General features: G+C 44.3%; 1 protein-coding gene across 2 annotated transcripts; it reads left to right on the forward strand.

Annotated features, from left to right (window-relative positions):
* Positions 1-1,200: 1,200 nt before the first annotated feature.
* Positions 1,201-26,823, forward strand: LOC110500393 (NEDD4-binding protein 1). Of its 2 annotated transcripts, XR_005038599.1 has the most exons (10): positions 1,201-1,402; positions 2,340-2,629; positions 16,351-16,485; positions 16,657-18,908; positions 19,210-19,340; positions 19,565-19,661; positions 19,963-20,070; positions 20,758-20,801; positions 23,995-24,096; positions 24,295-24,435. XR_005038599.1 is itself a non-coding variant. In XM_036957810.1 (9 exons), the coding sequence occupies exons 2-9, from the start codon at positions 2,366-2,368 to the stop codon at positions 24,701-24,703; spliced, it is 3,498 nt and encodes a 1,165-aa protein (XP_036813705.1). In that variant the 5' UTR covers positions 1,202-1,402; positions 2,340-2,365; the 3' UTR covers positions 24,704-26,823. The 2 variants fall into 2 exon arrangements, 1 of the variants encoding a protein (XP_036813705.1); XM_036957810.1 differs by lacking the exon at positions 20,758-20,801 and having other exon boundaries at positions 1,202-1,402; positions 24,295-26,823.
* Positions 26,824-27,296: the final 473 nt, after the last annotated feature.

Genomic DNA, 27,296 nt, shown 5'->3' on the forward strand with positions numbered 1-27,296 from the left:
TAAACCTAACTCCTAAACATAAGCCTAACCTTAACCCTAACCCCTAACCTAGCTAACGTTAGTCACCTAGCCACCTAGCTAGAAATTGCAACATATTGTACGTTTTACAAATTTGTAACATATAATATAAATTGTAATTCGTAGCATATCATACGAAATGGGGGATGGACATCCACAAACGAATACATACCATACAAACGTAACATATCATACTAAATGGAGTGTCTCGGATTTACGTACAGAATAATAAAATGCTCTGAGACCAGGTGGCAAGAACTGATCTCTGGGCCGCACCCAGCACTGTGTAGCTTGCTGTGGTCATGAGCAGGCCTTTGACATGGGCAGGCCTGCGAGCCTAGGGCGAGAGAATGCCATGTTCCTTATTTTATATTTTTCCCATTCCCTTTTAGCCAAGGTTAGAATTGTAAACTAATAGAAAACAGAACTGAACAATTAATTGCAAGCACTGCTCCAGATCACTTGATATCCACCACAACTGGTAGAGGAACAGAGAGGGAGAGAAACCCAACTTCACTCAAACTATACTGTATGTTTTACAGCAGAGCATGTGTCTGACTCCAAACCCCCACAACTAAATAAATAAGAGCATATCATGAGGGAACCGCTTACAAAGCAGCGCTGGTAACTCTCCACGCAGAAAGGTCCCCATATATAAATATCCAATGTTTTTTTCTCTCCCCTACCCCGACCCTGCCCCAATGCCATTATAATTTATAGAAATAACGAAACAGAGGGGTTATGGTTAATATGATGGTTTTAGGCTTGGATTCTTCAACTGACAATTACTGTCACGAAATGCTAGATTCGATTATTAGTTGCAAAGAATTACAGGGTGAAGTTAATTCTAGTTTACAGCGGAACCACCTACTTATCTATGGAAAGGGAAGTGTTCTATGTCGTGCATGACGTAAATGGAATTCCCCTTATCTCTTGATTTACTCTCTGTGTTTTGATCGTACAGCCTGGTGTATCTGCGCATTTTTGTTTCCTGGTGTCACCCTTCACCGAGAGGTCGGGTTTAATGTGCTTGTTTTACAAGTATTCAGTAACTTTGAATGTCATATTTATGTAAAACCGTTAGTCCTGATTCTAAAGCACCAACGATATTTAATCAATAATGAATATGCAACTTAACTGTCGGTTTACGGTATTACCGATAATAGCAAATTGAAGTCGTGCATGTGACTGGCAAGAGATAGGAGTTGAGTTGGCTTTATGAATGTCGCAGATACTCTAGCATTTACGTTGTTGTGTCTATTGTTTCGTTTTGAAGACCACACAAGTTCAGACAGAAACTCAAATGTTGTTCAATTGACACTTTATCTCGTTTTATTTTACCAACGGCTACTGTCGGTCTGGCACATCGTTTTTTGATCTTACGGTATTTATGAATTTTGTACTGTATTATTTTAAATTCGCAGAAGGCAGCATCAAATTATTCCAATAGCCTATTAGAAATCTACATTTTGAGCCACAGTGAAAGAGAGCGACTTTGGGAGAAGGAGGAATGCGTTTAGAGAATTGTTGAGTTTGTTCATAATATTATTTAAATGTAAAGTCTACATTTAACTTTGTAAATTAAATAAAACTATTGTTAGCTGTGGACGAGATTGGGTTTAGAGAATGTTTGTCAATTCCTGTTATTATTCCTACTAAGAAGTCCTCGCGAGGCAAACCTTCCAGATCTCGCTCGACCCATAGAGTTCGCCAGCTTGTAGTCCTAAAACCCGGAAATGAGTTACCTCGTTCGTTCAACCATCGCTATGATAAAAATGAACGGGGAAAGAGTTTTGGAATAAACGCCGAAAAGAAGGTTAACACAGGCGTAGGAGATGTTATACGTTTTGTTCTATGAAATAATAGCAGTCAGCTAACATGACCTTTGAATTATTAAGCCTTTATGTGATATTTTTTATTACATAAATTCTTCAAAATTCACAAAAAGGGACGTTAGCTGATGAAGATTATCTCCTAGAACAAAACGTATAAGATCTCCAAAGCCTGTGTTTACCACAGTCCTTATTTTCAGCGTTTATCCAAAAAACGCCATTAATTTCCCCCATAGACTTTGTCCAACGAGCCATGGCGGAGTTAGTGCCTACAAAAAAAAAAACATTACTATTTCTCTCTATAGATCTATGGCAGATCATTGCCTGACATGGGCATATTACATTATTAATATTTTATTGGAAATAGAATATGGAAATATAATAAATTGACAGACCATTTATTTCTCTGTGTGTCTCGCTCTCTCTCTCTCTCTTTCCATATCCCTCTGTCTGTCTCTTTGTCTCTATCTCTCTCTCCCACCCTCTCAGTGAGTTCTGACACAACCCCCATTCCCATGGCCTCTGCCCTGAGCCATCTCTCTCCAATGTCTGGAATAGAGAGAGAAGGATGGAGTGATGGAGGAGGAGAGGACCGGGTGGAGGATGAGTTTGCGTGTTCCGGCGCGCTACGCGGAGCCCTACTGTCCTTCCACCCCTCCCTGGAGAGGATATTTGGGGTGTCCTTTATGATCGGGAGAGAGGAGGATGCTGTGTTGCCACATGATGGACAAATCTGGCTTAAACTAAGAGGAGGAAGGAACGACGTTGTGGCTGCCAAAGTAAGAAATGACTCGTATAATTATTATTTTTATTATTATTGTTCTGAACTCTTAGTTTTAATGCTATGGGCAATTTCATGGTAACAGAATTACGCTTTGACTTTATTTACACAGATTTACACTTCATTTACACCAATTTACAATTTCATGGTAACAGAATTACGCTTTGACTTTATTTACACAGATTTACACTTCATTTACACCAATTTACACAGATATAAAAAATAAACATTTACTGGAAGAACCGTGCTGATACCAAAGTTTGGTAACAAAATTACGGTCAAATCTCCCTCAGTTTTTTATGCGACCACGTTTTCCCCAAAAAAATATTGTTATTGAACTACAGCAGGTGAAGTGCATTTACATCTGGTAATGGAATTACGTTATGGGTCCCTGATCTGTACGATACAGAAATGCATAATTATGGATATAAATATCATTCTCTTCATGGTGATGTATCCTGAATAGGTAAACAAAGGTAGAAATGTGCAATATCCTTCTTTTGCATATATGGGTATTATTCTACACATCTGGCTATTATTTTAATGAGCTCCGCCCCCAAACAATACCACATTTGGTTGGTCTGGACCAGACCAAATCTGAAACAATCATAGATGTCTATGTTTCACAACTTTGGACAGCACAGTACAGCAGAGTACAGTACAATACAGTAGAGCACAGCACAGTAGATATGTTCAGTACAGTATATTAGACTGTGCTCTACTTTAGTGTGCCCTACTGTACTGTACTGAACTCTACTTCACAGTACTGTGCTTTACTCTACTATACTTGTCTTTACTGTACTGTTCCCTACTGAGATCTACTGTACTGTGCTGTCCAAACTTGTGCAACATAGTCGTCTATGAGTGGTTCAGATCTGTTCCGGCCAGGACCAAATTTCAACAACTTTTTAGTGTACATTGACGTCCAGTGTTGGTCGGTGCTCAGTGGGTGAGGATGTTTGTTACAGTAAATCGAAACATGGTAGGTGTCAGTAAGAGCCGGTAGAGGTGACATTAACTGGAGAGAGTGAGAGGGGGGAGTGGTTTTCAAGACAGTCACAGTCTTGCGTTGACCACCAAACGACAGAAAGCGAATAAAACTGTTATGAGCTGAACATAATAGTATGCCAGTGGAAGGGAGGACAGTAGCAAGTGACCCAACTGTGTTGTTTCACTACTATTGAAGCCAATTCAATTGTAGTAATTCTGTTACTGATTAATTATCATAATTATGAGTTTCATTCACTTAATAATTCATAAACAAACTTCTTGTCAGTAACAACACTATAACTAATTTGTAGGTCAACCTTTATTTGTTACTTCTGTGAACATACATTTTCCTCCCTCTACATGAGGGAGAGGAATGAGAAAATATCTTCAAGATATGTGGGTTTTTGGTAACGGAATTACAAGGCACACTTAGAGAAGGCAAATCATTTCTCCAAAACCAAATGTAAGTGTAGATATTAGTTGGCAGGGGTCATTACTTGTTTTTCTAATACCTCTTAAGACATTTGTTGTCTAAGGCCTCTTTTCCATGTTTGACCAGAAATCAAAGCCTTTGCTTATTTCACATTTTTAGAATGGAAAAAGGTTGAAAAATGTTTTTAAATAACATATAGACTCTTAACTTTCATTTCACACCCAATTTGACATGCTCCTATGAACTTCAGATGTTGGTGCTCATGGGTCCTTTTAGATGGAAATGCCCTTATGTTAACCTCTCTGATCTCCCAAACCCGGATCCGGTATCGTGACTACAGCCTCAAGCTCATTACCATAACGCAACGTTAACTATTCATGAAAATCGCAAATGAAATGAAATAAATATGCCATCTCGCAAGCTTAGCCTTTTGTAAACAACACTGTCATCTCAGATTTTCAAAATATGCTTCTCAACCATAGGAAAACAATAATTTGTGTAAAAGTAGCTAGCTAGCAAAGCATTTAGCGTTAGCATTAGCGTTAGCATCCAGCACGCAACATTTCAACAAAAACATAAAAGCCTTCAAATAAAATCATTTACCTTTGAAGAACTTCTGATGTTTTCAATGAGGATACTCTCAGTTAGATAGCAGATGCTCAGTTTTTCCAAAAAGATTCTTTGTGTATTAGAAATAGCTCCGTTTCATACATCACATTTGGCTACCAAAAAAAACCCGAAAATTCAGTCCTCAAAACGCAAACTTTTTTCCAAATTAACTCCATAATATCGACTGAAAACATGGCAAACTTTGTTTAGAATCAATCATCAAGGTGTTTTTCACATATCTCTTCATTGATACATCGTTCTTGGACACATGGTTTCTCCCCTGAATCAAATGGTAAAGTACAAGCAGCTGGCAATTGCGCACCGAATTCCACGCAGGACACAAGGCGGACACTTGGAAAATGTAGTCTCTTATGGTCAATCTTCCAATGATATGCCTACAAATACGTCACAATGCTGCTAAGACCTTGGGCGAACGACAGAAAGTGTAGGCTCATTCCTTGCGCAATCACAGCCATATAAGGAGACAATGGAAAACAGAGCTTCAGAAATTCTGCTAATTCCTGGTTGATGCATCATCTTGGTTTCGCCTGTAGAATGAGTTCTGGGGCACTTACAGACAAAATCTTTGCAGATTCTGAAACTTCAGAGTGTTTTCTTTCCAAAACTGTCAAGAATATGCATAGTCGAGCATCTTTTCGTGACAAAATATTGCGCTTAAAACGGGAACGTTTTTTATCCAAAAATGAAATAGCGCCCCTAGAGATCTAACAGGTTAACATGTTTTACGGTTGAGATGAACCTTTTAGTCTTTTGCATTAACACTAGGTGGTAATTTCACTATATGTGTCATAAGGGACCTGGGGGTTTTCTGATCACGTCATCTGACCGGGGAAAACTCCAAACCCTATGTTATAACATTATATAGGACCCAAGTACCTCTCTCTCTCTGTCTCTCTCTCTCTCTATCTTTCTCTGTCTCTCTGTCTTTCTCTCTCTCTCTCTGTCTCTCTCTCTCTCTCTCTCTCTCTCTCTCTGTCTCTCTCTCTCTCTCTCTGTCTCTCTCTCTCTCTCTCTCTTTGTCTCTCTCTGTCTCTCTCTCTCTCTCTCTCTCTATGTCTGTCTCTCACTCTGTCTTTCTCTCACTCTCTGTCTTTCTCTCTCTGTCTCTCTCTTTCTCTCTCTCTCTCTCTGTCTTTCTCTCTCTCTCTCTCTCTCTGTCTTTCTCTCTCTCGCTCTATGTCTGTCTCTCACTCTGTCTTTCTCTCTCTCTCTCTTTCTCTCTCTGTGTCTCTCACTCTCTCTCTCAATCTGCCCTCCACCATTATCCCAACCCATCTCTCTCGCTCTATCTCTCTCGCTCTCAATTTCAATACAATTTAAGGGGCTTTATTGGCATGGGAAACATGTTTTCATTGCCAACGCAAGTGAAATATATATTAAACAAAAGTGAAATAAACTATACAGTGGGGCAAAAAAGTATTTAGTCAGCCACCAATTGTGCAAGTTCTCCCACTTAAAAAGATGAGAGAGGCCTGTAATTTTCATCATAGGTACACTTCAACTATGACAGACAAAATGATTTTTAAAAATCCAGAAAATCACATTGTAGAATTTTTTATGAATTTATTTGCAAATTATGGTGGAAAATAAGTATGGTATGGTATGGTGGAAAATGGTGGAAAATAAGAAAATAAGTATATAGAACATTTTTGGAGGGAGTTGAAAGTCCGTGTTGCCCAGCAACAGCCCCAAAACATCACTGCTCTAGAGGAGATCTGCATGGAGGAATGGGCCAAAATACCAGCAACAGTGTGTGAAAACCTTGTGAAGACTTACAGAAAACGTTTGACCTCTGTCATTGCCAACAAAGGGTATATAGTATTGAGATAAACTTTTGTTATTGACCAAATACTTTTTTCTGTCATAGTTGAAGTGTACCTATGATGAAAATTACAGGCCTCTCTCATCTTTTTAAGTGGGAGAACTTGCACAATTGGTGGCTGACTAAATACTGTTTTGCCCCACTGTATATATTTTTTACAGTGAACATTACACTCACAAAACTTCCAAAAGAATAAAGACATTACAAATGTCATATTATGTTCAAATAGTTAAAGTACAAAAGGGAAAATAAATAAACATACATATGGGTTTTATTTACAATGGTGTTTGTTCTTCACTGGTTGCCCTTTTCTTGTGGCAACAGGTCAAAAATCTTGCTGCTGTGATGGCACACTGTGGTATTCCACCCTATAAAAATGTGAGTTTATCAAAATCGGGTTTGTTTTTGAATTCTTTGTGGGTCTGTGTAATCTGAGGGAAATGTGTGTCTAATATAGTCATGCATAAGGTTAGGAAGTGCAGCTCAGTTTCCACCTTATTTTGTGGGCAGTGTGCACATAGGCAGACCTGGCTCTCAAGAGAAGACAGGCTATGGCAACCTTTCTCAATAGCAAGGCTATGCTCACTGAGTCTGTGCATAGTCAAAGCTTTCCTTAAGTTTGGGTCAGTCACAGTGGTCAGGTATTCTGCCACTGTGTACTCTCTGTTTAGGGCCAAATAGCATTCTAGTTTGCTCTGTTTTTTTTTGTTAATTCTTTCCAATGTGTCAAGTAATTATCTTTTTGTTTTCTCATGATTTGGTTGGGTCTAATTGTGCTGCTGTCCTGGGGCTCTGTGGGGTTTGTTTGTGATTGTGAACAGAGCCCCATGACCAGCTTGCTTAGGGGACTCTTCTCCAGGTTCATCTCTCTGTAGGTGATGGCTTTGTTATGGAAGGTTTGGGAATCGCTTTCTTTTAGGTGGTTATAGAATTTAACGGCTCTTTTCTGGATTTTGGTCATTTGTGGGTATCGGCCTAATTCTGCTCTGCATGCATTATTTGGTGTTCTACGTTGTACACGGAGGATATTTTTTTAGAGTCTCAATTTGGTGTTTGTCCCATTTTGTGAAGTCTCGGTTGGTGAGCGGACCCCAGACCTCACAACCATAAAGGGCAATGGGCTCTATTACTGATTCAAGTATTTTTAGCCAGATTCTAATTGGTATGTTGAATTTTATGTTCCTTTTGATGGCATAGAATGCCCTTCTTGCCTTGTCTCTCAGATCGTTCACAGCTTTGTGGAAGTTACCTGTGGCGCTGATGTTTAGGCCAAGGTATGTATAGTTTTTTGTGTGCTCTAGGGCAACGGTGTCTAGATGGAATTTGTATTTGTGGTCCCGGCGACTGGACCTTTTTTGGAACACCATTATTTTGGTCTTACTGAGATTTACTGTCAGGGCCCAGGTCTGGCAGAATCTGTGCAGAAGATCTAGGTGCTGCTGTAGGCCCTCCTTGGTTGGTGAAGAAGCACCAGATCATCAGCAAACAGTTGACATTTGACTTCAGATTCTAGTCGGGTGAGGCCGGGTGCTGCAGACTTTTCTAGTGCCCGCGCCAGTTCGTTGATATATATGTTGAAGAGGGTGGGGCTTAAGCTGCATCCCTGTCTCACCCCACAGCCCTGTGTGAAGAAATGTGTGTGTTTTTTGCCAATTTTAACCGCACACTTGTTGTTTGTGTACATGGATTTTATAATGTCGTATGTTTTTCCCCCAACACCACTTTCCATCAATTTGTATAGCAGACCCTCATGCCAAATTGAGTCGAAGGCTTTTTTGAAATCAACAAAGCATGTGAAAACTTTGCCTTTGTTTTGGTTTGTTTGGTTGTCAATTAGGGTGTGCAGGGTGAATACATGGTCTGTTGTACGGTAATTTGGTATAAAGCCAATTTGACATTTGCTCAGTACATTGTTTTCATTGAGGAAATGTACGAGTCTGCTGATAATGATAATGCAGAGGATTTTCCCAAGGTTACTGTTGACGCATATCCCACGGTAGTTATTGGGGTCAAATAATGTCTCCACTTTTGTGGATTGGGGTGGTCAGTCATTGGTTCCAAATATTGGGGAAGATGCCAGAGCTAAGGGTGATGTTAAAGAGCTTTAGTATAGCCAATTGGAATTTGTTGTCTGTATATTTGATCATTTCATTAAGGATACCATCAACACCACAGGCCTTTTTGGGTTGGAGGGTTTTTATTTTGTCCTGTAACTCATTTAAGGAAATTGGAGACTCCCGTGGGTTCTGGTAGTCTTTAATAGTTTATTCTAAGATTTGTATTTGATCATGTATATGTTTTTGCTCTTTATTCTTTGTTATAGAGCCAAAAAGATTGGAGAAGTGGTTTACCCATACATCTCCATTTTGGATAGATCATTTTTCTTGTTGTTGTTTGTTTAGTGTTTTCCAATTTTCACAGAAGTGGTTAGAGTCTATGGATTCTTCAATTACATTGAGCTGATTTCTGACGTGCTGTTCCTTCTTTTTCCGTAGTGTATTTCTGTATTGTTTTAGTGATTCACCATAGTGAAGGCGTAGACTCAGGTTTTCCGGGTCTCTATGTTTTTGGTTGGACAGGTTTCTAAAAAAAAATCTTCGATTTTTGCATTCTTCATCAAACCATTTGTCATTGTTGTTCATTTTCTTCGGTTTTCTTTTTGAGGTTTTTCGATTTGATAGGGAAGCTGAGAGGTCAAATATACTGTTAAGATTTTCTACTGCCAAGTTTACACCTTCACTATTACTGTCATGTACTGTCATGTTGTGTCTTGTTTCTGTCCTTTCCCTTCACCCTGTCTCCCTCTGCTGGTCGTTGTTAGGTTACCTTTTCTCCCCCTCTTTCCCCCAGCTGTGCCTTGTCTCCTCCTAACTACCTCGTCACCCCTTTTCCCACCTGTTCCCTTTTTCCCTCTGATTAGTCCTCTATATCTCTCTCTGTTTTTGTTCCTGTCTTTGTCGGATTCTTGTTTGTGTTGTTCATGCCTGAACCAGACTATCGTCATGTTTGCTGCAACCTTGTCCTGTCCTGTCGGAACCTGCCGGTCCATCTGAGCCTACGTTTTGTTTTGTTATTAAAGAAGCTCTGTTTACGTTAATTCGCTTTTGGGTCCTCATTCACGCACCGTAACAGAAGAATCCGACCAAGAATGGACCCAGCGACTTCGGATCCTCTCCACTCAGCCGTCGAGATCCAGGGAGCGATGCTAGGCAGACACAAGCAGGAATTGTCTGCTGCTCGACATGCCGTTGAGACCCTGGCCACCCAAGTCTCCAACCTCACAGAACAGGTTCACCATCTCCGCCTCGATCCACCGGCCACTTCCAGGGCTTTCGAATCTCCGGAGCCCAGAATCAATAACCCGCCGTGTTACTCTGGGGAGCCCACTGAATGCCGCTCGTTCCTCACCCAGTGTGATATTGTGTTTTCTCTCCAGCCCAACACTTACTCCAGGAGCACTGCTCGTGTCGCCTACGTCATATCTCTCCTTACTGGACGGGCTCGTGAGTGGGGCACGGCAATCTGGGAGGCAAGGGCTGAGTGTACTAACCAGTATCAGGACTTTAAGGAGGAGATGATACGGGTTTTTGATCGATCTGTTTTTGGGGAGGAGGCTTCCAGGGCCCTGTCTTCCCTATGTCAGGGTAATCGATCCATAACAGACTACTCTATTGGGTTTCGCACTCTTGCTGCCTCCAGTGGCTGGAACGAGCCGGCTTTGCTCGCTCGTTTTCTGGAGGGTCTCCGCGCAGAGGTAAAGGATGAGATTCTCTCCCGGGAGGTTCCTTCCAGCGTGGATTCCTTGATTGAACTCGCTATTCGCATTGAGCGACGGGTTGATCTTCGTCACCGAGCTCGTGGAAAGGAGCTCGCGTTCTCCGTTGCCCCCCTCTCCGCATCACTACCATCTTCCTCTGCCGGCTCGGGTGCTGAGCCTATGCAGCTGGGAGGTATCCGCATCTCGACTAAGGAGAGGGAACGGAGAATCACCAACCGCCTCTGTCTCTATTGCGGTTCTGCTGGTCATTTTGTCACTTCATGTCCAGTAAAAGCCAGAGCTCATCAGTAAGCGGAGGGCTACTGGTGAGCGCTACTACTCCTGTCTCTCCTTCAAGATCCTGCACTACCTTGTCGGTCCATCTACGCTGGACCGGTTCGTCAGCTTCCTGCAGTGCCTTAATAGACTCTGGGGCGGAGGGCTGTTTTATGGACGAGACCTGGGCTCGGGAACATGACATTCCTCTCAGACAGTTAAGGGAGTCCACGGCCTTGTTCGCCCTGGATGGTAGTCCTCTCCCCAGGATTCAGCGTGAGACGCTACCTTTAACCCTCACTGTTTCTGGTAATCATAGCGAAACCATTTCTTTTTTAATTTTTCGTTCACCTTTTACACCTGTTGTTTTGGGCCATCCCTGGCTAGTTTGTCATAATCCTTCCATTAATTGGTCTAGTAATTCTATCCTCTCCTGGAACGTCTCTTGTCATGTGAAATGTTTAATGTCTGCTATCCCTCCTGTTTCCTCTGTCTCTTCTTCACAGGAGGAGCCTGGTGATTTGACAGGGGTGCCGGAGGAATATCACGATCTGCGCACGGTGTTCAGTCGGTCCAGGGCCACCTCTCTTCCTCCACACCGGTCGTATGATTGTAGTATTGATCTCCTTCCGGGAACCACTCCCCCCCGGGGTAGACTATACTCTCTGTCGGCTCCCGAACGTAAGGCTCTCGAAGATTATTTGTCTGTAGCTCTTGCCGCCGGTACCATAGTCCCCTCCTCCTCTCCCGCCGGAGCGGGGTTTTTTTTTGTTAAGAAGAAGGACGGGTCCCTGCGCCCCTGCATAGATTATCGAGGGCTGAATGACATAACAGTGAAGAATCGTTATCCGCTTCCTCTTATGTCTTCAGCCTTCGAGATCCTGCAGGGAGCCAGGTTTTTCACTAAGTTGGACCTTCGTAACGCTTACCATCTCGTGCGCATCAGGGAGGGGGACGAGTGGAAGACGGCGTTTAACACTCCGTTAGGGCACTTTGAATACCGGGTTCTTTCTTTCGGCCTCGCTAACGCTCCAGCTGTCTTTCAGGCATTAGTCAATGATGTCCTGAGAGACATGCTGAACATCTTTGTTTTCGTTTACCTTGACGATATCCTGATTTTTTCACCGTCACTCCAGATTCATGTTCAGCACGTTCGACGTGTCCTCCAGCGCCTTTTAGAGAATTGTCTTTTTGTGAAGGCTGAGAAGTGCTCTTTTCATGCCTCCTCCGTCACATTTCTCGGTTCTGTTATTTCCGCTGAAGGCATTAAGATGGATCCCGCTAAGGTCCAAGCTGTCATTGATTGGCCCGTCCCTAAGTCACGCGTCGAGTTGCAGCGCTTTCTCGGCTTTGCGAACTTCTATCGTCGTTTCATCCGTAATTTCGGTCAGGTGGCAGCCCCTCTCACAGCCCTCACTTCTGTCAAGACGTGCTTTAAGTGGTCCGTTTCCGCCCAGGGAGCTTTTGATCTCCTCAAGAATCGTTTTACATCCGCACCTATCCTTGTTACACCTGACGTCTCTAGACAGTTCATTGTCAAGGTTGACGCGTCAGAGGTGGGCGTGGGAGCCATTCTTTCTCAGCGCTCCTTCTCTGACGACAAGGTCCACCCTTGCGCGTATTTTTCTCATCGCCTGTCGCCGTCGGAACGTAACTATGATGTGGGAAACCGCGAACTGCTCGCCATCCGCTTAGCCCTAGGCGAATGGCGACAGTGGTTGGAGGGGGCGACCGTTCCTTTTGTCGTTTGGACTGACCATAGGAACCTTGAGTACATCCGTTCTGCCAAACGACTTAATGCGCGTCAGGCGCGCTGGGCGCTGTTTTTCGCTCGTTTCGAGTTCGTGATTTCTTATCGTCCGGGCTCTAAGAACACCAAGCCTGATGCTTTATCTCGTCTCTTCAGTTCTTCAGTAGCCTCCACTGACCCCGAGGGGATTCTCCCTGAGGGGCGTGTTGTCGGGTTGACTGTCTGGGGAATTGAGAGGCAGGTAAAGCAAGCACTCACTCAAACTCCGTCGCCGCGCGCTTGTCCCAGGAACCTTCTTTTCGTTCCCGTTCCTACTCGTCTGGCCGTTCTTCAGTGGGCTCACTCTGCCAAGTTAGCCGGCCACCCTGGCGTTCGGGGTACGCTTGCTTCCATTCGCCAGCGCTTTTGGTGGCCCACCCGGGAGCATGACACGCGTCGCTTCGTGGCTGCTTGTTCGGTCTGCGCGCAGACTAAGTCCGGTAACTCTCCTCCTGCCGGCCGGCTCAGGCCGCTTCCCATTCCCTCTCGACCGTGGTCTCACATCGCCTTAGATTTTGTCACCGGACTGCCTTCGTCAGCGGGGAAGACTGTTATTCTTACGGTTGTCGACAGGTTCTCTAAGGCGGCTCATTTTATTCCCCTTGCTAAGCTTCCTTCTGCTAAAGAGACGGCACAAATCATCATCGAGAATGTTTTCAGAATTCATGGCCTTCCGTCAGACGTCGTTTCGGACAGAGGTCCGCAATTCACGTCTCAATTTTGGAGGGAGTTTTGCCGTTTGATTGGGGCTTCCGTCAGTCTCTCTTCCGGCTTTCACCCCCAGTCTAACGGTCAAGCAGAACGGGCCAATCAGACTATTGGTCGCATCTTACGCAGTCTTTCTTTTCGCAACCCTGCGTCTTGGTCAGAACAGCTCCCCTGGGCAGAATACGCCCACAACTCGCTTCCTTCGTCTGCGACCGGGCTATCTCCTTTTCAGAGTAGCCTCGGGTACCAGCCTCCGCTGTTCTCATCTCAGTTCGCCGAGTCCAGCGTCCCCTCCGCTCAGGCTTTTGTCCAACGTTGCGAGCGCACCTGGAAGAGGGTCAGGTCTGCACTTTGCCGTTATAGGGCGCAGACTGTGAGGGCTGCTAATAAGCGTAGAACTAAGAGTCCTAGATATTGTCGCGGTCAGAGAGTTTGGCTCTCCACTCAGAACCTTCCCCTTAAGACCACTTCTTGCAAGTTGACCCCGCGGTTCATTGGTCCGTTCCGTATTTCTCGGATCATTAATCCTGTCGCAGTTCGACTTCTTCTACCGCGATATCTTCGTCGCGTCCACCCGGTCTTCCATGTCTCCTGTGTCAAGCCCGTTCTTCGCGCCCCCGCTCGTCTTCCCCCCCCCCCCCCCCCCATCCTTGTCGAGGGCGCACCCATCTACAGGGTCCGTAGGATTTTGGACATGCGTCCTCGGGGCCGTGGTCATCAGTACCTAGTAGATTGGGGGGGGGTACGGTCCTGAGGAGAGGAGTTGGGTTCCCTCTCGGGACGTGCTGGACCGTGCGCTGATCGATGATTTCCTCCGTTGCCGCCAGGTTTCCTCCTCGAGTGCGCCAGGAGGCGCTCGGTGAGTGGGGGGGTACTGTCATGTACTGTCATGTTGTGTCTTGTTTCTGTCCTTTCCCTTCACCCTGTCTCCCTCTGCTGGTCGTTGTTAGGTTACCTTTTCTCCCCCTCTTTCCCCCAGCTGTGCCTTGTCTCCTCCTAACTACCTCGTCACCCCTTTTCCCACCTGTTCCCTTTTTCCCTCTGATTAGTCCTCTATATCTCTCTCTGTTTTTGTTCCTGTCTTTGTCGGATTCTTGTTTGTGTTGTTCATGCCTGAACCAGACTATTGTCATGTTTGCTGCAACCTTGTCCTGTCCTGTCGGAACCTGCCGGTCCATCTGAGCCTACGTTTTGTTTTGTTATTAAAGAAGCTCTGTTTACGTTAATTCGCTTTTGGGTCCTCATTCACGCACCGTAACAATTACAGTGGAACGTTTTACCAAGGAAATTGTCTGAAAGGGATTGAATTTGTTGTTGCCTAATTGTTTTTTGGTAAGGTTTCCAAACTGTATTCCTTCCATCTATAGCATTTCTTAATGTTACTCAGTTACTTTGGCTTTGATGCCTCATGATTGAGTATTGCTCTGTTCAAGTAGACTGTGATTTTGCTGTGGTCTGATAGGGATGTCAGCGGGCTGACTGAACACTCTGAGAGACTCTGGGTTGAGGTCAGTGATAAAGTAGTCTACAGTACTACTACCAAGAGATGAGCTATAGGTGTACCTACTATAGGAGTCCCCTCGAAGCCTACCATTGACTATGTACATACCCAGCGTGCGACAGATCTGCAGGAGTTGTGACCCGTTTTTGTTGGTTATGTTGTCATAGTTGTGTCTAGGGGGGCATATGGGGAAGGAAATGCTGTCACCTCCAGGTAGGTGTTTGTTCCCCTGTGTGCTGAGGGTGTCCGGTTCCTGTCCAGTTCTGGCATTTAGGTCACCACAGACGAGTACATGTATCTGGGCCTGGAAATTATTGATTTCCCCCTCCAAGATGGAGAAGCTGTTTTCAATCAAGTATGGGTATTCTAGTGGGGGGATATAGGTAGCACACAGGAGGAAATTTTTCTCTGATGAGATCATTTCCTTTTTAAATTTCAAGCAAAATGTTGCTGTTTTGATTAATTTAAAAGTGACTTAGGTCTGCTCTATACCAAATAAGAATACCCCCTGAGTCCCTTCCCTGTTTTACTATCGGTTTGTTTGGTGGAAGGGACTTCCAGCTCTCTGTAACCTAGAGGGCAACCAGGATGACAATGTCTGTATTTCTGATTTCTTTGGTGAAGTCCAGGTTCCTGGTCTTTAGGCCAAAGGCAGATGACCTCAGGCCTTGGATAGTCCATGATTAGATAGTGAAGGCTTTGTGTTCCATAAAGTGTCCAGTGTTGTTAGTCGTGTGGTTCGGCCTCAGACCAGTAAGTGTGAGCAGAGCCTGCTCATCATCTGGTACATGTCATTGGCTTGAGCTTGTGTAGGAGTGGGGGTTGGGCCTGTTTACCTGCTCACGGCCTGAGCATATGTGTGACTTTCATGTGGAGGTCCTCTTTGCGAGAGTGGGGGCCATGGGGTAGGCAGGAGGGCCATAGGTCTGATCTGAAGGGGCCTATGTGGGCATGGGTGGGGTGTTTGGACACCAGAGTTTAGAGACTGTGTTTGGGAAAAATTAGATTTTCTTCTATATATTTCCTGTTTGAGTCCATAAAAAGTACAATCTGTGGCTTATGTATGTCCTCTGTGGGTGTAGGGGGGTTTTCAGTAGGGCTATGGGGGTGTGCTATGGGGTGGGATCCCCTGGGCTTGGGGTTCTTCATTTATCTGTCCTGCTGTGATGTCGAGGCTATGGTTAGGATCTGAGGTGGGCTGTTCTGCTCGCTTCTCTTCAGTGGAGGCCAGCTCTCTAATGGGTTGTTCTCTCTCACACGTCATCTTTCTCACCTTCTCCCTCCACCTTCTCCTCTAGTGCTCTGTTCTTCTCCTGCCGCTGGGCCTTCTTCTTCCGCTCCTGCTCTGTCTCCTGTTGAAGTTGTCACACCACAATCCAGAGTTCTGATATGTCTCTCTCCCCCTCCAGCTCTTCAGGTCTGGCTGAGGGGGTGTTTTTGTGCTGGACTGTTGTCTGGGTCTGTGTTGACTGGCGTGTGTTCACTTGCTGTCCCCAGCTCCACCTGCCTTACCTCCAGCTGGGTGAATTTATCCTTCATTTTAGTGAGGGTGTAGTGATCTGTGCTGGGAGGTTGACTTTCTGCTTGGGTTGCTAGTCTATGGGGTTGTATAATGAAGAGGTCTGACTCGCTCGGGGTGGGGGAGTCTTTCTCAAGAGAGAACTTGAGTCCTTGTTGTCTAGTGTCCTGAGTTTCCACCCATCGCTAACAACCCCCCCCCCCCCTTGACAGAGGGGTAGTGTGTTAATATAGCACCGCGCCATGCCAGCGGATGGTCTGTGTGGAAGTTGCTTACGTCCCCTCTGTCCTCCAGTTGTTTGTTAAGGGAGTTGTGAACCAGGAGGCCCCGCAGGAAGTTCCGTATCCAGGGGTCCTTCACTGTGTGTTCTGTGGAGCACGGGGGCTGTTCATGGACTGCCTGATCAGAAACACCTCTGCTCGCATAGTGGTAAGCATACACATGCTCGCTTCCAGGCGCATACTCAAATGCAGGCATACAGACAAGTGTATTCACACACACACACACACACACACACACACACACACACACACACACAATCAAATGGATAGATGGATAATGAAAGAAGGAAATGCACATTTCAAATGTTCCTTCCTCCAGGTGGTTTCCCCAGGCTTCCTGCTCATCTCAGGTCTGGCAGAACCAGTGGTCAGGGCCTACTCCCTGATCACAGACCTTGTGGAGCGCTCCAAGGGCACCCAGGGACGACTCAGCGAGCCTAGGGACAGGGAAGCAGGCGAGACCCTGGATTCTCGTCGGGCCTTCAAGTCCCTGGTGGAGAGATGGGATGACAAGCACACTCTGGACCTGCTAGTGCTACCGGGAGCAGTGAAGGAGACTTTACTGGATCTGGTGAGGGAATCTGGGCTGGGATCTAACCCTGGTCCCGGGGGCTTGAACCCGGGTCATGGGGGTTCAAACCCAAGTCATGGGTGTTTAAATCCTGGTCCAGGGCTGGGCTCAAACCCCATTCCAGGGCTGGGCTTGAACCTTGGTCTTGGGGGGTCTAGAGACAGAGTGGGTCTAATGGACACTGATACACAGAGACTATGGGACAGCCAATTCGAATTAGAGGCACTAACACAGGAAGTACAGGGGATTTCAATGACCAAATCAACGACCAAACCTTCCGAACATTCCTACCACAACCAAGACCCTGGTCTACGGAATATTGGACTGTTTTCTCAACAGACGTTCACTACCGCAACTGTAAAAGTTACAGAGGGAAGCGGATATGGAACACAAGGAGGGATAGGGATTGGGAACGAAGCAGCCCCCCAAGATCCCATCTTCCACTCTTTCCCCCAAAACGAAGACATTCGTGGTCGAGCCGAGGGGTCGGAGGGGGCAAAAGAGGTACAAGGGCGTTCCCCACAGGAGGTAAAGGAGGAGCGACACCTGGAAGAGGAGGAGGAGATAGAGACAGAGGAGGGAGAAGGGAACATGTTGTCAGTAGGGAGCAAGGAGGAGTTTGGCCTGCTTCTGAAGTTCTTCACGGCTATGGGCTATGCGGAAGACGTGGTACTGAGGGTCCTAGCCCAGACCAGACCCAGAGAAGCTTCCCAGATCCTGGACCTGGTGCAACAAGAGCAGGACCGGACCAGACTGGCCATGAACAGCCTTGTGGAGCTAGCGCATAGAGAGGTGGAGGAGAGGGGAAGCGAGGGGGAGGAGAGCGGAGGTGAAGAAGTGACAGGAAAGAGAAGCGGTATAGATAAAAGAGTGGAGATGGAGGGAGGCGTGGGAGAAGGGGTGAGGGCTAGAGAAGAGCAAAGAGAGGAGAAGGAAAGAGGGGGGGGGAGTGCAGGATTGTCTGATGATTTGTCCAAGGATTCAACAGAGGTAGACAGGGGGAGAGGTGAGGGGGGCAGGGAGAGTGATGAAGGGAACAGTAAGGGAGGAGAGGTGGGGAACGAGGATGATTTTGTACTGGGGGTGCTGAAGAGGGCTGCGGCCAACTGTGGGTACACAGAGGAGAAGGTAACAGAAGTATACAGTATGTTACCTGAACTGTCCATACGTCAGCTACTCCTGGAGCTACAGAGAGAGGGCACCAGAGAGACAGAAGCCAAATCCCAGGACAGGGTACGTGACGAACCAAGAGAGGTGAATGAGGTTGTCTCAGAGGTACGGAAAAAGAAGTGCAGAAAAGAGGAAACGGAGAAGGAGAGGGGTAAAGAGAGGAAGGCACCGGCACAACCATTCACAACTACTGAAAACCGAGGAGTAGAAAGGAAGAGTGCCAAAGGAATGAGTGAAAGGAAGGCGGATGAGGTAGGAGGAGTGAAGGTGCCAAACCGAACCGTTGATGGCCCAGTTAGGGTTGAACCGGATCTGGCTCAGTGGAATGCTGTGATGAACCAGGTTCCGTTCCCGACCCATGGTCTCCAGAAGAACCCCACACAGACACGACAGCAACCCGGCCAGACACACCCTCCCCGTCGAGCCAGCCCCCCTTTAGTCAGAGGGCCTCCCCAGCCCACCTACCCCATCACACTACCTCCACAACCCACCAACCTTCCCTTATTTCCCCATCAACTTGTTTACCCTCTCACCCAGCCACATCAGACCACCTTAGACTCCGCCCTCACCGTGAATAACTCCTCAGCAACCAGAGTGAAGGAGAAACGGGGTTTCCTTACCCTAGCAACAGAGGTTCCAGAAAGAAAGGGTCTCCCTGCCCCGGCTGTTGAAAGATGGGGTCTCCCGCCCATGGCAGCAGGGTCTTTAGTGACCGGGCAGCAGCGCTTCCTGGAAGGACTACAGACGCCATTTGACCTCAAGCTGACTGACCAACCAGGAGACCCAGGGCTCAGGATGGTGGTCATCGACGGGAGCAATGTTGCCATGAGGTGAGAACGAGGGAATGAGAGAGGTGAGAGGACAAATAGATTAACAATAAGATGGAAAATGTAGAAGAGCAGGCAAAATGTTGAGATTATTCCTTCATTCATTAAGTTATTTAGTAAACGCTTTCACAGAAAGCAGTGTAGAAACAACAAAGTGACATACCTGTGTGGCCCCTGCATTACATGACTCCACAACTGTTTTAGTTGTAATGCTATGCTCCAACTAACAGCTATTGTTTTCATGATTCAAATAACAAGTATACTACACAGCAGTGTTTAATGTTTTTATTTCACTCCTCTGTAGTCACGGTCTGGGTAATTTCTTCTCGTGTCGAGGAATCGCCCTGGCCGTGCAACACTTCTGGAACCGCGGCCATCGCAGAATCAGCACCTTCCTGCCCCAGTGGAGGCAGAAGAGAGACCCCCGGGTCAAAGGTAACACTTCCTGTCCATCTGGAAGGCCAGACTTTTACATCCATCCAGCTCTTTCATTTCACCAGTTTTGTCAAGTCACTTCAGGAAGTGAAGTTTTTTGTATGGATTTGGCATTAATGTGTTTGTCTATTAATTAATTTCCTTCCTGAATTGACCCCAAGCCTGTATAGTATTATCCCTAAGGAATTCATTCATTGTGGCAAATGTGTATGTGTTGTTTTCAGAGCAGCACTACCTTACTGAGCTCCAGAACCTGGGTCTCCTGTCCTACACCCCCTCCAGAGAGGTCCAGGGGAAGAGGATAAACTCATACGATGACAGGTTGGATCCTTGCTTCGGTCATACTATAGATCTGTTGGAAACAGCTTTTAAACTATATACATTGCTTATAAACAGCTTACAATCTTTATATTAATAGCCGCTTATTAATGGCTTCTAAACTTTACATGAATATATTTTATAAACTCCCTTAAAACTGCTTATAAACAGCTTTGTTACAGTTTAAGTTCATATATGTACATTATAAGGCTTGTTTGTGCTTAATAAGGAATATTCTCTAAATGGATGAATTGACATCCCCATTGCACTCTTCCCTCGTCGTTCATCCCGCTCTTCTCTGCAGGTTCATGCTGCAGCTGGCCCAGAAGACAGATGGCGTGATCGTGACAAATGACAACCTTAGAGACCTGCTGGATGAGTCCCATGAATGGAGAGACATCATCAAGAAAAGGTAGAGCAAGAGAAAGAAAGGAGTGGAGGAGAGAAAACAGTTGAGATAAAATGGGCATGAAATATGTTTTGTCAATAAGTTGACTGTGTATTAGCAACTGTCCATTGAAATCAGAAACATTTTCTGAAATAGATTTTGGATAGATGTGTGCATTGCACAGGACAGCAACCATATCATTTTCATTCTCCCTTAGTGGATTGGACAACTAAAGTCAACCTTTTGTATAAACCAAACACCCCTTTGATTTGAAAGTGATATATTGGCCTCATATCTCTATGACATCAGACCCTATTTACATCTTGTTTAAAAAAAATGCTGACTGTATGCACATTTGTATTCACGTATATCAAAAAAACGCATCTTCATGCCAGGTCTAAATGCAGATTTTCTCAGTGTAAATGCAATTAGGCCAGCCTGACCACATTCAGTGGGCAACATCATCAAGGCTCCGTCTAAAATAAAGCGTTATTTTAAGTGTTCCACCTACTGAATGTCAAAAGAGCAAGGGGCGAGCGTACCACTGCACACAAATTCAAATGTGGTGTCGGCATTTAACCACCCGTTTTACTAAAAACGTATCAACGGCGGATCATTATTTAGGACAGGTGCATATCATTTTTGTTTGGAGTTTTCAATTTCGTCTTCATCATCACTATCGCACTATAACCGTCTCTCTCTCCCCTTCAGACTTTCCCCATCAAGTTTCATACATTGTGTCTTTGCATTATCCGGTAAGCTATAGGCTCATTTATTTCTGATATTTTGCTTTAGGTAGGTCTTTTTTAAACAGTAGGCGTAGGCCTACAAGTAGACTAGGCCTAGTTAGTGGCGATTTTAGCATGTAAATCTTTGTGGGGCAAACTCCTCCAAAAATGTTTTGATGCATACCAGCAAAGCCTCTACACAACACTAAACAATACATTAATTGTACTATAAACGGTGACAAAAGGTGTCCACAAACTGTTAGGGCCTACATAAATCTGTCCCAACAGCAGAGCTTTCTTTTCAGCACCATGGAGTGAATCCTTACCACCGCTACACCTGGCTATCAGTGGAGCCTGGCAGTGAAGCAGTTCATTCAGCCTCATTTACTGCCTTTTTAAAAAACCTAGCTGATATGGCTGACCTCCTTTAACAAATGTGGTTTCTACTGACATTTCAGATGTACAAACTGGGAATGATGAGCGGACAAGAGGCAATCCGTAATTTAGATGAGGATATTAATGAGCGAGCTAAGACGGGCGTAGTGAATATAACAATTTGTTCTCAAATGTACAGCGACATAATTCAGAACATGGACCGCTCTTACAGTACTCTCCCTGTACACCAAGTCAGAACCATAGGATAAATAAAGGGGGCATATAAGCAGACAATGAAAGCTCTTAAAATATTCGATGATGACATTTATCTAAAATAGACTACATGTGCACCACCAAGTCAGAACAGTAGGCTACGTTGTGAGGGGGAAAGGTACCAAATTATTAGGGTGAGGCACATGGGCTACTAACACCTTACTACACAACATACATTTGGTATTACTTTCTTAGCTACAGTATATGTATCTCCCTGGCATATTACATCCTTTATGCAGCAGCATACAAGACATTTTTGGACTTTGTTTTGCTGTGCTCACTTGAACAGAAAGGTGGGCAAATTTTGTCATCAAACTTTGTCTTCGGTTTGGCATGCTCTGGATTTATGGTGGTTTCACGACAACTGGGAACTGAAAAAAACACAGTCGAAAGTGATATTCAGGTTGGAGCTCTAGAAAGAGGCCAGAGTTCCCGACTAGGAATTCCGAGTTGGATGACCACTCAAAGGGTATAATCTGAGTTCCCAGTTGTCTTGAACTCACTGAAGTCTAAGATTTCCTAGTTCCAATTTTCCAGTTGTTTTGAATGCGGCAGAAGTCATGCTGGATTGACAGCATGACCAATATATTCAACCTTATCTGGCCCTTGGTGTTGCATGTGAATGTTTATCCTTATAAGCTTGTAAAAGAGACCCTTAAACCCAGACATGGACCAAACACCCTCTCCACTGAAAAGCAGGCTAGTGATTGCTTTGCAACCCTTGCAGTTAGCCACTGATTCCTTCCAAACCACTCATTGTTGAATTTGCGATTTCCAACTGTGTAGTGTTTATGTCCAATGGCCGATGAGCATCGATACGTTTTATCTACAATTTCTCTTCAAATGACAAGGATTGTCAACTTGATTCATGATGATGACTGCTTGCTAGCTAAGATTCTGAAAGTATGATGTTGACATGATCAGTCCAATCAAAGCTATGGTAGATAACGTGATTTGATGTCATTTATCGTCAACTTATGTTGTAATAATTTCATTGTTTGCTCTTTAACCTGTTCGAACGATCACATTCTCACTCATCACAATATGCATTAAAACAGAATATATGCCCACACTTTAGTCTGGAATAGGTAAATAGTTATTGCAATATTGCAGTGAAAATGTCAGCAAATATTGGCATGTTCATTCCGAAATACCCTACGATGACACTCGAAGTTGTCGGACGGGCCAGTTGCAGCTGCCGAAGTTTGTCGGACGGGTCAGTTGCAGCTGCCGAAGTTGTCGGACGGGTCAGTTGCAGCTGCCCGAAGTTGTCGGACGGGTCAGTTGCAGCTGCCCGAAGTTGTCGGACGGGTCAGTTGCAGCTGCCCGAAGTTGTCGGACGGGCCAGTTGCAGCTGCCCGAAGTTGTCGGACGGGCCAGTTGCAGTTGCCCGAAGTTGCGGTGGCAGACAGGCCAGTTTTAAATTTTGTTTTACCTTTATTTAGCTAGGCAAGTTGGTTAAGAATAAATTCTTATTTTCAATTATGGCCTATGAAGAGTGGGTTAACTGCCTTGTTCAGGGGCAGAACGACAGATTTTTACCTTGTCAGCTTGTCAGTCCAATGCTCTAACCACTAGGCTACCCTGCCGCCCCAGTTGCAGCCGCCCGAAGTTGCGGCGGTGTCGGATGGTTCATTCCCGTTGTCTCCATTTAGGGTCGGTTATTCTGTCACGTTGTTTGAATTAAAGCAATTTTTTCTCAGTTCCACGCTATGAGCATTTTACTCAACTTTTATAAGCCATAAAATGTGTGTTCTACTCGCGCTACAACCAGCACTGCAGAAGTATGAATGAGTAAAAGGAAAGTGTATCTATAGGCTTGTGTTATTATTAGCGGCTTGGGTCTTTTAATATCGAGAAATACTTAACTTTCTCTGTTCATAGGAGTAACAACATTAATTTGTGCATTATGGAGAAATAATGGGGTGCGACTTGAGTTTCGGTATTATCTGGAAGACTGCTGCTTTTTGGTCAGTGTTAGTGGAGGGATGTTGAGAGGCAGACCCTTTGTCTGCCCTTTGTCATCAGATGCTGGCCCAGTAAAAAAGCCCAGTATAATAAAAAGTGAATTATTTAAATGTATGCTCCCTCAGCTGTGCTTCACAAGTAATACAACAACTGATCTATTACTTGTGTGATCATATGGCCTACCTCAAATGTTTTTTATGTTTTGGGCTTATAGCCTACTGCAACAACCTCATTGCTACAGTACTGGTTTTAATAGGTTAATGTGGCGTAGGCTTACGTTTTTTTAATGAATGTCAAATCAAATCTGAGCGGTGGATCTCAGCTTGCATTTTCACTCATTAAAGGTTGGTGAACCACTTATGTAGGCTTATAGGCTATACACTGTATATAATTGAATTGTGACCACAAATGATCTGTATAAATGGGAGGGAAAGTTAGATCCGAACACAATGCGGCCAGAGTGCACGCATTTTATGAACAAGGTTTAATTGCAAGTAAATGCGAGGCCCATGTTCGGCATGTCATCCTAATCACAGCTGTTCAGATAGGACTAATACAAGCTGTAAATTAGGTCTCAGTGTCATACTGATTTTGTATTACCCAGACTCCTCCAGTACACGTTTGTAGGTGATCACTTCATGGTGCCTGATGACCCGCTGGGCCGAGAAGGACCCCATCTGGATGACTTCCTACGCTCACTGCACAGGTAACACATACACATTTCCTCTTACTCTTTGACTAGATTTCTCCCACATAAACATGTACACATTGCTCATACTCTTTCTCTCCCTACGTCCCTTTCTTTCTCTCTCTCTCTCTCTCTCTCTCTCTCTCTCTCTCTCTCTCTCTCTCTCTGTCTCTCTGTCTCTCTGTCTCTCTGTGTCTCTGTCTCTCTCTCTCTCAGGGCTCCTGTCTCAGGCAGTCACTCATTTGCGGGCATTGCCTCCACCCCCTTCCCCCAAGCTCCCAGGGCCCAGACAGAGGTCCTGAAGTTCAGGGACAGAACACCTGGTGTAGCTGTAGAGCCAGAGTCCAGGCAGGCCCGCGACAGAGGGAAAAGGAAGGGGCAGGCTAAGGCTGGACACGGTAGCCCTGGAATGGACCTTGTTCCAGGGATGGGCCTTGGCCTGGATATGGAGAGGAGTGCAGCGGAGACCTCCAGACTTAGGGAGAGCTTATCCCAGGTGTTCCCAGGACAAGACAGCATTGTTACTCTGGTGCTGCAGTGTAACCCTACAGTGACCGACATCAATTCACTGTCACACTTTATGCTGCAGCAACAGATAGAGAGTGAGCAGGGGGGTGTAGACTGAGTGATGGGGGGAGGACGCTTGTTTGTGTGTGTGCGTTGTGCGTGCGTGTGTTTGAGGTGGTATTCCAGAAAAATAAGACTAATGTTCGAAGACCAATAACTTTCTTTCTTCCTTTCTATTCAGTCTAGTCCATCGTGTGCATATTGATGTAGTAATGTATATTATTTAAGTGTTTGAATGATAGGTTTAGTTAAAAGACATACAGATCTTCAAATGATGTTTCTTAATAGATTTTTATCCAGTTAATGTTGGAAACAGGAGTTAAATACTGCAAAACCATTTTTAAAACATAATTCGTACCCTTACATTTTTATTTTATTTTTTTGAATCACTTCTGGCCACTGTTGGATTTTGTGTTAGGGATGAGTAGTGTTGCTGAATTCAGTGTACAATGTTATCTATTCAACATGGAATTATGAAGTTGATGATGCTCAACTTCCAATGAATGATTTCAAACTCAGAAGTGTTCAATAGTATAACTTTGTTAATGTTATTACATGAACTGTAGTTTAAAGAGTAGGACGATTGTTTATTTTTATACTGTGTGTTCATACCATAAATGCCGTTTGAAATAGGAATAATATAATTGTAAGAAGAGTTAGAAAATGCATATAAACCATAACAAGAATTAACAAATTGAACAATCATTAGATGGTAATATTGAAAAAATATAATCAATCAAATCTTATTAATCAATCAATGAATTAACCAATTACACATGTTCTCCTTGTGGGGACTGTTACATTGAATGTAACCCACCGAATGTAAATTCAAACACATGTTTGTCATGTTAAGACAGTTGTTTACACTTAGAAATAACAAGAAAATTAAGTACATTGAATCAAAAACATGGAAGGTGTTCCACAGGGGTTGTTTCTTGGTCCTGTACTTTTTACTGTTTACATTAACAAAATTGACTTGTCTGTAAAAAAAAATTGTAACCTGCACTTGTATGCCTAAAGTACTGTTGTTTATGCTATTGTTGACCAAGCACGGTTGACCAAGCTCTGTCTGAACTACAGTCTGCCTTCATTGTATTACAGAAAAACTTTATTGACCTGAAATTAGTATTGAATACAGGTAAAAGTATATGTAGTTCTCTAGAGCACATAAACATAGCTCTGTGTTAAGCATATGTACTTTAGATGGTGTCAACATTGATCGTGTCCCTGCTTCCGAGTATCTGTATAGATGAAAAGCTGTCTTTTAAAAAGCATATTCATGAGTTAGTTAAGAAGCTGAGAATAAAAATGAGCTTCTTCTATAGAAATAGGTCCTGTCTCTCGATAAATAGAGAGTCAGGACCTGGGGCGGCAGGGTAGACTAGTGGTTAGAGTGTTGGAATAGTAACCGAAAGGTTTCATGTTCAAATCCCCGAGCTGACAAGGTACAAATCTGTCTTCTGTTCTGTTCAAATCTGTCTTCTGTTCTGGAAAATCTGTTCTGCCCCTGAACAGGCAGTTAACCCATTGTTCCTAGGCCGTCATTGAAAGTAAGAATTTGTTCGTAACTGACCGTAAAGGTTCAAAAAATAAATTTAAAAATGCAGATTATTCAGTCAACATTCCTATAGGTCCTAGACTACGGCGACATCATCTATATGAAAGCAGCTGCTACTTCATTAAAGCCATTAGATGCCGTTTGTCATAGCTCATTGCGCTTTGTTACGTGCGACAATTGTAATGCTCATCACTCTGCATTCTCTACCAGAAAGTTGGTTGGCCCTTTTTGATACATTGCTTTGTTTTCATTTATAAAGCACTTTTACAAAAAGTCCCACTTTACCTAACGTCATTACTGAACCTTTGACATACGAGTTACCACACCTGGTTAACTCTGGAAATGTATTTGTTCTCTACTGAGTTAGGTAAATCAGCTTTTAGTTTTCATGCACCTTATTTGTGGAACGATCTTCAAAATGTTCTTAAATGTGTTGTTTTGGTGCCTCTGTGGCAATTCAGAAAGCTGATTTTAGGACCTTTATTACTGATGAATGTGTTATTTGTTTTATGACCGTGTAGTTTCTTTCCTTCTGCTTGCATTTTGTATTTATATTGATGTGTGTATTTTCTGTAATTTATGTCATTCAGGGCTCATAAAATAAAGGTTGAATAAATGGTGAAACATTGACATTTCTTGGTTAGGTTAGGGTTAAGGGGTTGGTTATGGTAAGGCCAGTTTTAGGTTTTGGCAAATTGGGATGTCTGTCAGAAATGTCCCAAATAGCCTCCTGTAACAATATTTACCGTTCCAACTTCACACTCGGTTCACTTTTTCCTCCTTTCTTCTTGCTCTATTCTTGCTTGTCGAAGATCTTTCCATCGGGCTGCTCCGTCCATCTCAGTTTGACATCAGACATCTACTCAGCTCTTTCTTTATCTGAGGAATAAAACAGCATTTTGTGTTCTGACTATGCAGCCAGCACTGGCTAACACTTTACTATTCACCCCCTTATGTATGCATTCATAAAGCTACGTAACACATTATAGCATCAGTGATAGGCAGTCATAAACATGACCAAGTGCATAAGATGCTTTAAAAGGTACTTTTAATGGTCGCTGCAGAAGACAGGCAAGTCTGTAGTAAATGATAG

This window comes from Oncorhynchus mykiss, chromosome 21 (genome assembly GCF_013265735.2).
Source record: "Oncorhynchus mykiss isolate Arlee chromosome 21, USDA_OmykA_1.1, whole genome shotgun sequence".
Lineage (NCBI taxonomy): Eukaryota > Metazoa > Chordata > Actinopteri > Salmoniformes > Salmonidae > Oncorhynchus > Oncorhynchus mykiss.

Coding starts and splice junctions, on each gene's coding strand:
- LOC110500393 (XM_036957810.1), top strand. CDS start 2,366: ATGGCCTCTGCCCTGAGCCATCTCTCTCCAATGTCTGGAATAGAGAGA. Junction 2,630..16,350: donor ACGACGTTGTGGCTGCCAAA/GTAAGAAATGAC, acceptor TCTGTCCTCCAG/TTGTTTGTTAAGGGAGTTGT. Junction 19,662..19,962: donor ATAAACTCATACGATGACAG/GTTGGATCCTTG, acceptor TCTTCTCTGCAG/GTTCATGCTGCAGCTGGCCC.